General features: G+C 43.2%; 1 protein-coding gene across 1 annotated transcript in view; it reads left to right on the top strand.

Moving 5' to 3' along the window:
• The window catches only part of LOC126162156 (intraflagellar transport protein 140 homolog), a 240,584-nt gene that overhangs the window by 98,613 nt on the left and 127,359 nt on the right, over nucleotides 1–14,612 (top strand). The window contains exons 11-12 of the mRNA XM_049918458.1: nucleotides 4,130–4,293; nucleotides 11,579–11,744. Coding sequence (XP_049774415.1) covers nucleotides 4,130–4,293; nucleotides 11,579–11,744 — 330 coding nt within the window. The remainder of the gene's footprint in view (nucleotides 1–4,129; nucleotides 4,294–11,578; nucleotides 11,745–14,612) is intronic.

Raw genomic sequence — 14,612 nt, 5'->3', positions numbered from 1 at the left:
TTTAGAGTTAGCTGCCATTCTTTACACCAATCACAAATTCTGTCCAAGTCATCTTGTATCCACCTACAGTCACTCAGTGACGACACCTTCCCGTACACCCCAGCATCATCAGCAAACAGCCGCACATTGCTATCCACCCTATCCAAAAGATCATTTATGTAGATAGAAAACAACAGCGGACATACCACATTTCCATGGGGCACTCCAGATGATACCCTCACCTCGGATGAACACTCATCATCAAGGACAACATACTGGGTTCTATTACTTAAGAAGTCTTCGAGCCACTCACATATTTGAGAACCAATCCCATATGCTCATACCTTAGTTTGGAGTCTGCAGTGGGGCACCGAGTCAAACGCTGTCCTGAAGTCAAGGAATATGGCATCCGTCTGATACCATTCATCCACGGTTCGCAAGATATGTGAAAAAAGAGTGAGATGCGTTTTGCAGGAGCAATGCTTTCTAAAGCCGTGCTGATGCATGGACAGCAATTTCTCTGTCTCAAGGAAATTCATTGTATTTGAAATGATAATATGTTCGAGAATCCTGCAACAAACCGATGTTAAGGATATTGGTCTGTAATTTTGAGGATCCGTCCTTCTACCCGTCTTATATACAGGCGTCACCTGCACTTTTTTTCAGTCACTTGGGGCTTTACGTTGGGCAAGAGATTCACGATAAATGCAAGCTAAGTAAGGAGGCAATGCAGTAGAGTACTCTGTGTAAAACCGAATTGGAATCCCATCAGGACCTGGCGATTTATTTATTTTCAACCCATTCAGCTGCTTCACAACCCCAGGGATGTCTATCACTATGTCCTCCATATGGGAATCTGTACGAGACTCACATGGTGGTATGTTTGTACGATCCTCCTGTGTGAAAGATTTCTCAAATGCTAAATTTAAAATTTCAGCTTTCGTTTTGCCGTCTTCCGTTGCCAGGCCAGACTGATCAGTGAGTGACTGGATGGAAGCCTTCGACCCGCTTACTGATTTTATGTAAGACCAGAATTTCCTTGGGTTTTCAGCAAGATCTTTTGCTAAGATATGATGGTGGTAGTGGTTGAATGCTTTGCACATTGCTCTTTTTGCAGCAGCACGAATCTCTACTAACTTTTGCCTGTCCTCATTGTCCCGATCTTTCTTGTACCGCGAGTGCAACTGTCTTTGCTTCCTGAGCATTCTCCGAATTGCACTGTTAAACCACGGTGGGTCTTTTGCGTCCATAACTCACTTCATCGGCACATACTTGTCCAATGCGTGATTTACGATGTGTTTAAAATTTTCCCATAATTCTTCCATGTCCATTGTACCGGAAGTAAATGAAGTCGATTCATTTACTAAGTGGGATGCTAACAACTGCTTATCTGCTCTTTCTAGTAAGAATACTCTCGTAGCCTTCTTGACCGACTTTTTAACTTTTGTAACCATAGTCATAATGACAACATCATGATCACGAACCCCTGTCTCAACACTGACACTGTCGATGAGGTCTGGTCTGTTCATGGCTACCAGATCTAAAATATTTCCATTACACATTGGCTGTCGATTTAGCTGCTCAAGACAGTTTTCGGATAATGTGTTCAAAAGTAATTCACACAATGGCTTGTCTGTACCACCTGTAATGAATCCATAGACATCCCAGTCTATACTAGGTAGGTTGAAGTCGCCTCTGATTAATATAGCATGATCCGGGTACTTCTGCGATACAGAGTGTAGACTCCCTTTGAATGATTCTAGAACTGCCACAGTGGATCCTGGTGGTCAGTAATAACACCCAACAATTAACTTTATTTCTCCTAGCCCTGTTAAACGTGTCCAGATAATTTCACAATCACGCTCTACTTTGACCTCAGTAGACACAATATTTTTGTCAACTGCAATGAAGACACCCCCTCCTACAATGTCTAATCTGTCTTTCCGATACACATTCCAACCCTCACTAGATATTTCAGAACTTCCTATCTCAGGGTTCAGCCAGGTCTCAGTCCTGAGAATAATTTGTGTGCCACATGCTTCCTGGAGGGCAGTAAATTCAGGAACTTTATTCCGAACACTCTGAATATTTACTGCTGATATCTTGATAGCTGAAGTGTCTTTACACTAAGTGCGTCCTGATTTCCCTGCCTGCACGTTGACTGGTGAGTGTTCATCAGGACACCTCGCACTACTGCCTAGCCTAAAAAACCCCCATCTGCACACCACAAGTACTCTGCTACCCAAGTAGCTGCTTCCTCTGTGTAGTGCACCCCTGACCTATCTAGGGGCGTCCTACAATTCCCCACCCAATAGCGCAAGTCTAGAAATCTGCAGCCAAGATCGTCACAGAGTCGGTGAAGCCCCTGGTTGAGACCCTCCACTTGGCTCCAAACCAAAGGACCCCGATCCACTCTGGGAACAATGCTGCAAATAGAGAGCTCTGCTTGCACCCCGCATGAGAGGCCAGCGGTCTTCACCAAATCCGCCAGCTGCCTGTACGAACTGAGGATCACCTCAGAACCCAGGCGACAGGCATCATTGGTGCAACGTGAGCAACTACTTGCAGACGACTGCACCCCATACGCTCGATAGCCGCAGGCAAGGCCGCCTCCACATCTTGGATGAGGCCCCCCGGCAGACAAACTGAGTGCACATTGGAATTCTTTCCAGCCCTTTCCCTAAGGGGCTCCATCACCCGCCTAACGTTGGAGTTCCCAATAACCAGCAAGCCTTTGCCCCTGTGTGCCTGCTCGGGCCCTGCTGAAGGAGCAGCCACCTGCCCACTGACAGGATGAACGTGCGAGGCCAGCCAGACAGCCTCCACATTGACCCTAAATGTCTTATCTGTTAAAATCTTAAAACAGTTTTATGGAGAGCTATGGTAGCAGGCTGTTTCTGTTATTTGTGCTCCTTTGTCTCATCAAATCCTTCTTTAAAGTGACCACTACATTTTTCACATCTTCTGTCTTCTTTGTCCTGTGTCAATTTCTTGTTCGTTGAGCACTCCATCACCAGAATTAGTAAATGATAAAACTTGTTGCAGCTTTCTTACACACAAGTTATTTTTTTACTTCATTTTCACCTTTCTTCCCACTGTCTGTGGAAATGTCATTTGGAAATACTTCAGATATACAGTATATCTTAGGAGCAAAATTATATTAGAAATAGTTTTTTGTTACATTCCCAATTTCTTTGTGTTTTAGTAAATGTATGGCAGCAAGTATGGTTATACTAAATTCAAGAGTTGCTTTCGTATTGCATTAGATAAATGTAGAAACTGAAGGAAGGTAGAGTGAGAAACTAACTTCAAAACTCACTGACCTCATCACTGCACAGTTTCTTACATCACCACTCTGTCGAAAACATATAGAAACTTTGCTTTCTCAGGTCCAGTACCATTAGATAACCTATTAATAACCAATATTATGAAGTCTCAGGCAACTGAAACAACAGTCGTGTGTGAGTTGGGTGTGCATGAGTGTGTGTGTGTGTGTGTGTGTGTGTGTGTGTCGTCTATTGCTGACGAAGGCCTTAATGGCCAAAAGTTTTAATTGTGAGAGTCTGTTTGTTGTGCCTATCTGCAACTCAGCATCTCCAATATATGATGAGTAACAACTTTCCTTTTCAGAATATTGTTACATTACATCCTGGATTTTCTAAATTAATGACCATAGCTTTGAACATGGGTTGTAGAGTATATTATTAAAACACAGGTCTACATTCCCTTTTTTGTTTGTATAGAAGAATGATTACTATACAGTCCAGAAAATAAAGGTCCACCCCCCCCCTCTCCCTCTCTCTCTCTCTCTCTCTCTCTAAAGTTCTATTCTCAGGCATAAGCTATAATTATAAAAAAAAAGAATGTGCAAAAAAAAGTTCAGTAATATGCTGACTGTACATCCCATAAATTTCTTTAACACCTGTTAAGTGACAGTAAGATTGAGCAAAATTGCTAACACAAATTTATTATAGTGTTCAAATGTAACGTGAGGTTTTTCCTCCTGTTGCTGCTATATTTATTGTGTGAGTAACTTTCCTGTTCATCGCAGAGCATAAAATATGCCCTAAGAAATACACTGCAGTCTGACTGTATGACTTGTGTATGGCATAGCATATTTCAATAATAATATTTTATATTACTGTTCCAGTCAAATTTCCAACCTGACCCTCGTTTGTATGTGTGGGACATGGAAGCCGACACACTTTCCTGTTATGATACAGATCTTGGTCGAATGGACAGTTTAGGCAGTAATGAAGAGCCTAACAGCCTTCCAGTGATGAGTGGTGATTCAGGAGTCTGTGCTGAGATAAGGTGAGAAAAAAAATATTAAATTAACTCTAACGATGCACAAAAATGTTCATCAAAACTAGGAAGGGAAACAGATTGCATGAATAACTGACATTATTAATCAAAAATTTTGTTACAAATTTTATTCTTCATGAGCCACTTGATATTAGAAAGATAATTAACAAACAAAAATATTAAATTTGAAGAAGAGACAGAATTTGTTAGTGATGCAAATCTATACTCCTGGAAATTGAAATAAGAACACCGTGAATTCATTGTCCCAGGAAGGGGAAACTTTATTGACACATTCCTGGGGTCAGATACATCACATGATCACACTGACAGAACCACAGGCACATAGACACAGGCAACAGAGCATGCACAATGTCGGCACTAGTACAGTGTATATCCACCTTTCGCAGCAATGCAGGCTGCTATTCTCCCATGGAGACGATCGTAGAGATGCTGGATGTAGTCCTGTGGAACGGCTTGCCATGCCATTTCCACCTGGCGCCTCAGTTGGACCAGCGTTCGTGCTGGACGTGCAGACCGCGTGAGACGACGCTTCATCCAGTCCCAAACATGCTCAATGGGGGACAGATCCGGAGATCTTGCTGGCCAGGGTAGTTGACTTACACTTTCTAGAGCACGTTGGGTGGCACGGGATACATGCGGGCGTGCATTGTCATGTTGGAACAGCAAGTTCCCTTGCCGGTCTAGGAATGGTAGAACGATGGGTTCGATGACGGTTTGGATGTACCGTGCACTATTCAGTGTCCCCTCGACGATCACCAGTGGTGTACGGCCAGTGTAGGAGATCGCTCCCCACACCATGATGCAGGGTGTTGGCCCTGTGTGCCTCGGTCGTATGCAGTCCTGATTGTGGCGCTCACCTGCACGGCGCCAAACACGCATACGACCATCATTGGCACCAAGGCAGAAGCGACTCTCATCGCTGAAGACGACACGTCTCCATTCGTCCCTCCATTCACGCCTGTCGCGACACCACTGGAGGCGGGCTGCACGATGTTGGGGCGTGAGCGGAAGACGGCCTAACGGTGTGCGGGACCGTAGCCCAGCTTCATGGAGACGGTTGCGAATGGTCCTCGCCGATACCCCAGGAGCAACAGTGTCCCTAATTTGCTGGGAAGTGGCGGTGCGGTCCCCTACGGCACTGCGTAGGATCCTACGGTCTTGGCGTGCATCCGTGCGTCGCTGCGATCCGGTCCCAGGTCGACGGGCACGTGCACCTTCCGCCGACCACTGGCGACAACATCGATGTACTGTGGAGACCTCACGCCCCACGTGTTGAGCAATTCGGCGGTACGTCCACCCGGCCTCCCGCATGCCCACTATACGCCCTCGCTCAAAGTCCGTCAACTGCACATACGGTTCACGTCCACGCTGTCGCGGCATGCTACCAGTGTTAAAGACTGCGATGGAGCTCCGTATGCCACGGCAAACTGGCTGACACTGACGGCGGCGGTGCACAAATGCTGCGCAGCTAGCGCCATTCGACGGCCAACACCGCGGTTCCTGGTGTGTCCGCTGTGCCGTGCGTGTGATCATTGCTTGTACAGCCCTCTCGCAGTGTCCGGAGCAAGTATGGTGGGTCTGACACACCGGTGTCAATGTGTTCTTTTTTCCATTTCCAGGAGTGTATAATTGTGTTGAAGAAACATGTCAAAGTAATAGGCATCCCAGGCAGAAAATTAGTCACCACAGGGAGTATCAGATGTACTACATAGTACAACCTCTAGCCTGGATAATGGCCTTAATTTGCCAAGGAAGAGAGTTCATAAGATTCTTCTCGTATAACATACCCAGCTTAAGCCAATCATTGATGATTAGATCTCATAAAGCTACCAAATTGTGAGAATGTTAATTGCTACATTTCACCTGCTGTTCGAAAAATCCCAAACATTTTCTGTGAGATTAAGAGCAGGTGATTTTGTGGGCCAGTTAGGTGTGGCAGGGTACCCAAGTATTTGCCAAACCAGGAATTTGGCCCAGTGAACACAGGTGTTTTCAACTTGGAAGACGAGAATGTCAATAGCGTACTCAGTGTGAAGATGTGGAAGAAAGGGTGACACTTGGTCACAGAAAATATTGAAATAAATATTCTCATTGTGGGTGAAATTCCTCATTGTGGTATTAGTGCACTTGATGCCTTGCATCATTTGAAAAAGTGCAAAATTGTGACTCATGAGACCACAATATATGCCTCCAGTCAGCTGCTCTCCAATTTCAGTGTTTTTTTGTCCCATTGAAAATTTGCTGCTTTATGTGCCATTGTCACCAATGAGCTTTTGCGAGGTACACAACTCCAAATGTCCTTTGCATGCAGTTCACTTCACGATGTTCACTCAGAAACTGGTTGAGATGGACCTGCATTTACTGAGAGCAGCAATTCCTGTTGGGCTTGAAACCAGTTGTCACTGAAACATGAGGAGCATCGCAGTTGTGGTGAGGTCATGATCTTATCCTCAGACCTTGAAAATCCAGGAGCAATTTTACGAAAGATGGCTCTCCTCCACACATTGCACAGTCACAGAAACAGCTGCTGCAAGGCATTTCAGAAATGCTAGAATTATCAGCCTGGCCATCCAGATCGTCTGGTCTTTTCCACATGGCTTCTGACTTTGGGATTGTCTTAAAGGTGTCGTATTCAGTGCTCCAATTACAAATGAAGATAAATTAAAGGCACACATTGCATAATACATTATGAACATGATCCTTGAGATACTCCAATCTGTTGTCAAACATATTGTTTCTTGCTTTCAACTTTTAACAGAAAATGGTGGACATGTCTTGTGCCAAGCTCACATTAATTAGAAACCAATTTGTTTTGCTCTTTATGTGGTTATTGGCCCCAGGATGATTAAAAAGTAGTGTCATTTTGCTTTTTATCTGGTTTTTGCCCTCAGATCAATTAAAAACCAATTTTTCCCATCCAATGTGTTATGATCTTACAGTGGTGGATGGGTTTACCTACCGTACTTACTCGAAGCTAAGCCGCACTCGAATCTAAGCCGCACCTGAAAAATGAGACTCGAAATAAAGCAAAAAAAAAAAATCCCGAATCTAAGCCGCACCGGAAATTTGAGACTCGAAATTCAAGGGGAGAGTAAAGTTTTAGGCCGCACCTCCAAATCGAAACAAAGTTGGTCCATTGTAATATGAGACACAATTTAGGTCGAATGAATGACGATACAGCTACAGTAGTTTGGTTCGAGTCGTAAGCTTAGCTGTTAAGCTTTACCAGGTAGCCATTGCTATGCGTCAGGCGCTCCGTCCGTATTTATACGGGTACCCTTCCTTTTGCACGTGCTTCGTCTGGTTTGAATCGATTGCTTATTTTGCTTTGATCTGATAAGTACTGTTTTCTTTGTTATAGGTGTTTGCGTCACTCTAAGCTGAAAATGCATTACTGTACTGTGTCACGCATTGTTTGTCGCATTCTGATAGTGCGTGTTTACGGCCTGTCGCCGCTCGCGGCATGGCTTGCTTTTGTGCGCGCTACCGCCGCTTACAATTCAAAAAAAAGAGAGAGTAATCGTCTCATTAACGAAACAATGGCAAGAGACTGCTATTTGTTGTTACTTACACTGCTGCTTTCTTTGATAATGATCAACAAGAACCAAATAATAGACTGCGTATGATAGAACATGTTCTGAACGAGAGTTAGGAGAAAATGTTTCTCCGTTTGAAAATCTTTGCGGCCGCTTCTTTAGTACATCAAATTCTGCACAGAAATTAGAGTCATCTTAGAATTAAAAATCTAATCAGTTGCCGTGCTTCATTTCTGACTGTATCACTATTAGGCATAAGAATAATACGAATATAAACATGACACGATACGTATATTCTTCCGCGTTTGCTGTTGTCTCACTCTAGTTTCGTAGTTTATTAGGCAGGCAGGATTTAAATGAGATAGCAGCAAACACGAAAGAATACATGACAAAATGTTGATATTCGTATTATTCTTATGGTGAAGAGAATACTGCATGTGATTCACATTTCATCAGGTTCCTATTAGCAACCATCTCTTCTCACAGGTAGGAAAAAATTCAGACAGTAGAGTTGGCCATATTGACAAACATCCCAAATAGTCTTGCATGTTGGATTTTCGTAGTACATTGAAATTCTGCTACATTCGAAGATGAACAATACAGAATTTGTATTTACTTTGTTGGATAATGTATGAAAATGTAGTGGTCGAAACTCCGGGCAGAGAAAAAAAAGCTCGTCTTCCACATTTTTTTTAATTTATTTACTGACGCGGAGGTTTTGGCGTCAGTATTTATCTTTGTGCCTACAAAACATGCCTGTGTAGCGCTACATATATGGAGGATGCTAAGTTCACCCAACCTGGATATGATGTGAGGTCATTATGACGTATATACGCTTTAGTCGATTAAGACACCTATCGACTTTTACGAACGTTCGAGATTCTAAACTGTCGTCAGCTAGTGGTTTGTTTTGACACATTCGATTCTGATAACAGCTCAGTGTGGCAGCGTATATGTATTTCGCCAAAATAAAAGAGCTGGATATTAATAGAAATAATATTCGACGGCAGAAGTTAGTTGTGGCAGCACCTACCAACATTTTTCAGAACTTCCACTTGCTTTGCACTCGATTCTAAGCCACAGGCGGCTTTTTGGATTACAAAAATCGGAAAAAAAGTGCGGCTTAGATTCGAGTAAATACGGTAACTAACAGTGCCACACCTGGTGACTGCCTAATTTGTGCAGTTGTGCCCAATGAACAGTACGGATGGTGCAACTCAGACCATAGCTGTTGTACTGCGATTCATCTGTCATTTGTAGCTCACCCCATTTATGTTAAGATGCTTATAGTGCCATCTATTGTTTATTGTTGTTGTCCACCTCCTTGATGTCTTCTCCCCCCCCCTCCCTTTCCCCTCCACCCCAATATCAATAATATGCTGTTCAGATTTGACATCGTTCTGAGCAGTGGGTCTCTTTCTACAGCATTTTGAAACAGGCATATTAAGGAAGAGGATAAACTCCACAATTTTCAAAGAGTGTGTCATCATTATCCACATTTCCTATGTCACTATCTTTGCCATCATCCCCTAATTTTATTGTCCGGCCTTCCACCCTTTGTCTAGTGCACTTTCTCGTTCCTATGACTCTTCTGAAAAGTGCAACTTATGTCTGACAGTATTGTTCCATTTTGTGGGAATAATACTGCCCAATACCTCACACACTAAATATTCGACATCTTTTAATTTAAAACTTTTTATTTCTGTCTGCAACACTTTGTACCTGAGCCCATGCGATTGCTATTGCATTGCAATGGCAATGATGTGGTGGAAGGCACAACACTGTGACCATTTGCTTCTGCAATTGTGTCAGTCCCATGATTTGTGCTCTTTCACAATTCCTACAATTCAGTCTTTTTTCATCTCCCCATCAAGTGAATCCATGCTGTTACTCTCTAGCCTGCCTACTGTCACTCTTCCTACTACTGCATGGAGGGCCTTTGTTTAACTGATTAGCTGCACAGAATGGTATAGTACATTATCTAGTGTTAGAGTGGATTTCTTTTCTATGTTCGGAAGCAAAGAGTGTATGGACCACTCTGTAAATAAATGAAATGGCACAATTTCAGAGACTTTATTGGTCTCATACAAGATATGGTTTTATGTGTATACAGGAGGAATTTAAAGTAGACTGGGGTCGGAGTGAGAATTTGGATCAGGGTATTCCGTACAGTTGTGTGGGCCACTGTGTCAAGGTGGCTTAGTGGCTAATGCACCTACCTAGTAAGCACGAGACCCAGGTTTGATTCCCGGCCCTGATACAAATTTTCACTTGCCGCTTATGTCTATATACATAAAATCATATCTGTATGAGACCATTAAAGTTTCTGAATTTGTGTCATTTCATTTGCATAAGTACCTGCAGGTATGTTTTGGGCTGGATCCACCATTTACATACGATGCTGAGGTGCTGTTCCAGAACATGGAGAGCCTCGTCAATTCTGTTTGTGTTTGAGGGGGAATTTAAAGTAGACTGGGGCAGCACTGAGAATTTGGATTCAGGAGGGAGGTACGCCAAGGTAATTCGTGTAGTTGTGTGAACTGCTGTCCAAAGGTAGCATAGCGGCTAGTGCACCTGCTCATAAGCAGGTTTGATTCCCAGCCTTTTCATTGACACTTCAGTCTGTATGCATAAAATCACTTTTTAAATTTTGTTACCATCATTTCCTTGTCGCAGTCACCAGATTTCTTTGGTGTAAATAGCAACAGAGCATTTGGTACAAACCCACCGATTGTTCCAGCAAGTAAAAAATGAGATGACTTACTTTTCCAACCGGAGCTTTCATTGTTCCTCATGCAGGGTCATTGATCCACACGTTCAATCTGGAATGACTAGCATTTGCCCACGTTTCATTCAACCAAACTGTTTTGTGAGACTTATGCTTAGATACTTGTCTGTAAAAACGGCATCTCCAGTCATCAATATCCTCTCAGTCAAGTTGAACTCTTCTTCCAGAAAAGTTTTCCATTGAATCCTTATCTTCTTTAGTACAGCTCTTGAGAGAAGCAGCTTCTCCTGAGTTGGACAGTCTTTCTGCACATAATACTCATACAAATGTCACCGAACTGTGTTCTCTTGAAAATTATGCAGTCCCATCATTTTAGCAGCACGCATTCTGGTTTTCCCTGGAATCAAAAGGGCAGCAGTTGGTTCCTGTAGATCTCCAGCATACTTCTCCCTCATTATTTCTTCACAGTGGTCATTCCAGTTTCCAGAGCAGCAGCAACCCATTCAACAACTTTCAACAGTGGTATAACAGGCCCGCCCTTATCCCTTTTGTACTCAGAATAGTGTTGTACATTATATTCTAGCTCATGAGATTGGCTCTGTAATTTAGTACCTGTACCCACTTTCCTGTGGCTAGAGGAAGAGGCCATATCACAGACTGCACTGTTAACACAAACAGCATTGGTAACTCAAGACCCGCGACAAGCGGTGAGCACGCAATAGGTGCTTTGCAGCCGCTAAGAAAGTGTGGCACTTGACAGGACCTGGAGTGGCAGATGTTGCAGCACAGCATGACCAACATAGCAACTTTAATTAAATCCAGAGCTTGGGTTGGTGCTAGAGTGTCCCCTCAACACAATGCAGTTCCTGCACGTGAAATGTTGCAGACATTCTTTTAGCAGCCTTACTGTAGATGTGGTCCTTTTGGAGATAGTATACCTTTGCATTCCTCCACCCTCCGACTTGACATACCCATTATTTGCCAAATCATATACATTTTTCTGTTGCAGGGGTCGTCTAGTTGTTGTACATTGCTGGGATTGCGAGGAACCACGATTACTAGTGTGTCAAGCAAAACGTATACCACGTTCAAAAGAAGCTGCTCCAGGTAGAGCATCTTCAGCAACGGTCTCTGTAACTTCTGCTCATGAAAATTCTGCCCCATCCATCCCCAAGGTAACATTAACTTACCATTTTCAATTTTGAATACTTTTTTCTACTAATCCAGATCAGTTTTAATATGTTTTAAAGCCTCATGATGCTTGGCAGTTTAAAAATTGTGCAGTTCTTGTGACAGAAAATGTAATTTCATTCATATAATTGACACTGAAAATTTTAGTAAAATACCAGAATATCTTTCTTACAGTTTCTGTAACAAATATACTATTATAAAGCAAAATGTTTAGAAAAAACAGACAGACGAGACAGAACTAGTGATTGTGCTGGGGAAGGGAGTCAATGAACTGGTTGGAGAATGCATTGGCTAATGAGAGAAGTAGGTGCTTGGGCATTCTCCTGCTAGAAATGAAACTGCAACAGAGTGGGAGGGACGATGTTTCGAATCCATCATGTACTATTTAGTGTTACCCCAATAAACGTGACAGGTGCATGGTCATTGTAAGCTAAGGCTTCTCACACCTTGATGTCCTTGGATTGTCCTGTATGTCACTGCATGGTCCTCTTTGGTAGTTGTCTCTCTCTTGATGGTTGCTGCACATGCAAATGACCATCACATATAACAAGACATACAGTCTGTTAAGTAAGAGCATGGTTGGAATTACACACAGATGGTATAAGATATTGGCTTAGTTTCTTCACAGCCCAATGGAGGGAACCTTTGTCCTTCATGCATTGTCCATAAAGCATTAATTTGCTTTGAATTATTTACTGAGATACATAAGAAGTGATGTGAGTGCAGTTTACGTTTGAAGTTTATCAAAGATGTTTGAGGCTGGTCGCCAAATGTTAGTTCATTGAAAAAAGTGAAGATTGGAGGAGGACAATAATCCGAAGCATCGCAGCAGGCTTTGCAGTGACTGCAAAATGGAGAAAGATGTGCAGGTATTGGATTGACCTTCACAGGCACCTTACACTAACCCTGTTGAAAATGTATGGTCTTACATCAAAAAGAAGTTGCAAGGAAAAAGATCTTCACTTTAAAACAGCTACCAGAGCAAATTCTACACTTTTGGAAGTCCCTCCCACATGAATACGCAGAAAAAACTGTGGTCACAAGCATGCCTCAGAGGTGCCAAGCAGTTATCGACACTGAGGGTGACTGGATGTAGTGTTAATTGTAAATGCACTAAATTCATATATGATGTGTCTATAGCTTTTAGTTTGTTATCAGATACATTAGCCTTCTTATCAGCCCGACCACGATCTTACTGTGCTTTGCTTTTGTCGCCATACACAACTTCACACAATTTATTCCTCCAGTTGATTGTTTCACTACATTACTGGAGATAGGTTGCACAGTGTTGAGGGGGAGGGGGGGGGGGCAGAGGTAACAGAACACGTACTGTTCACGCAGCTGCTGCGAACAAGGTATGAATCAGTATTTCACTGTCATCCAAAGTCAAAACAAGTGAATGCACTTTGCTTAGACCAGGGGTTCCATAAGTCTAGTACTAAAACCATAAAAAATCATTTATTGAACTTACTCGTACAGTTAACCAAAATTTTTCAAAATAGCACGCTCCTGAATTGAAACACTTCTGGAGACAGTATTCCAGACCAGAAGGCATCATCAAAGGTGTTCTCTGAGATGTCCTTTAGAGCTTAAGTAACATGAACCTGAATGTTTACAGTCGTGTCCCATCATTTCCCTTTCAGGCCTTCTTTGAAAAAGGGAGAGGGGCTAAATCAGCCAGGTCAGGACTGTAGGGAGGGTGGGAAAGTAATGAGGTGTAGGTCCTGGCAATAAATTCCTTGATACTGAAGTCACTGTGGCTAGGTACATTGTTATGATACAGTTTCCACTTATCCTTGATCTCGCATCGACAGTGCACAATCCTACTTTTCAGTCTTTTCGCTGGGTCCCAGTAGGTACAAATTCGTGGTGGACAATAACATCAATTGAAAGCTTAACTGCTAGACAGAATTCAGTCACACACATGCATCACATTTTCCTCAATTCAGGAGATTGATGGATGTCCACTGTGGCATTTACACCATGACCTACTCTCAGGCCTCCTTGAACGACCTGTGCCACTGGAGAACTTGTGATTTGGACAAGCAATCACTCCCAAAGACACACTGTATTAATGGAAATGTTTTGATCATGTTAACGTATGGAAACCTCCTTGTTTACATATGGGAACCTCCTTGTATTGTGCCAAATGAATTGCCACCACTACACTGTGGCCAAGAGTAGATTTGACCACCCAGTGCTGCTGAGCACAACATACTCAATTTCAACGGCTGCTTCACAATCCATGCCATCTGTACCCCCCCCTCACCCCAGCACCAGCTCATGTGAACTTGGTAGAGGGGAGTTATCCTTGTAACACATCCTTCTTTCCCCCAGCCATCCGGGTCTCAATCTCTGGTAACCCACAGCCACCTGCACCTTGTCCCAGGACCATAACTTCATTCATCCTGCATCCACACCCTCTTCCTCACAGTCTCTTCTTCCTGTGTTCTGTCACCCCTTCTCAGTTCACTCCGATACGTCATAATCATTATGCAGTACCCGAGTGTTCCATTTCTATACCAATGCACCTGTTGCCTTCACCTCTTACATTCCTGTTCCGTACATCTGCTGCCTCCCTTCAAGCCATCGGCGTTATTCCCCGGCCCTCCTTCTCAATCCCCACCTTCTTTCTCCCCTCTCCCACTCCACCCAACTCAGTTGCTCACCCCAGTCTACCTGCAGAACTTCTGTCATAGCTTTGTGCACTCAGCCGGCACAGTGTAGCCATACTGGTGTGTGTGTGTGTGTGTGTGTGTGTGTGTGTGTGTGTGTGTGTACTGTAGCTCAAAAGAGATTCGTCCTAAAGCTAGTGAAGTTTTAACCCATGTTTATATTATGCCCATCAACTA

The sequence above is a fragment of the Schistocerca cancellata genome, chromosome 2 (assembly GCF_023864275.1).
Source record: "Schistocerca cancellata isolate TAMUIC-IGC-003103 chromosome 2, iqSchCanc2.1, whole genome shotgun sequence".
In the NCBI taxonomy this organism is placed as follows: domain Eukaryota; kingdom Metazoa; phylum Arthropoda; class Insecta; order Orthoptera; family Acrididae; genus Schistocerca; species Schistocerca cancellata.
This window is presented reverse-complemented; position numbering and strand designations above follow the sequence as displayed.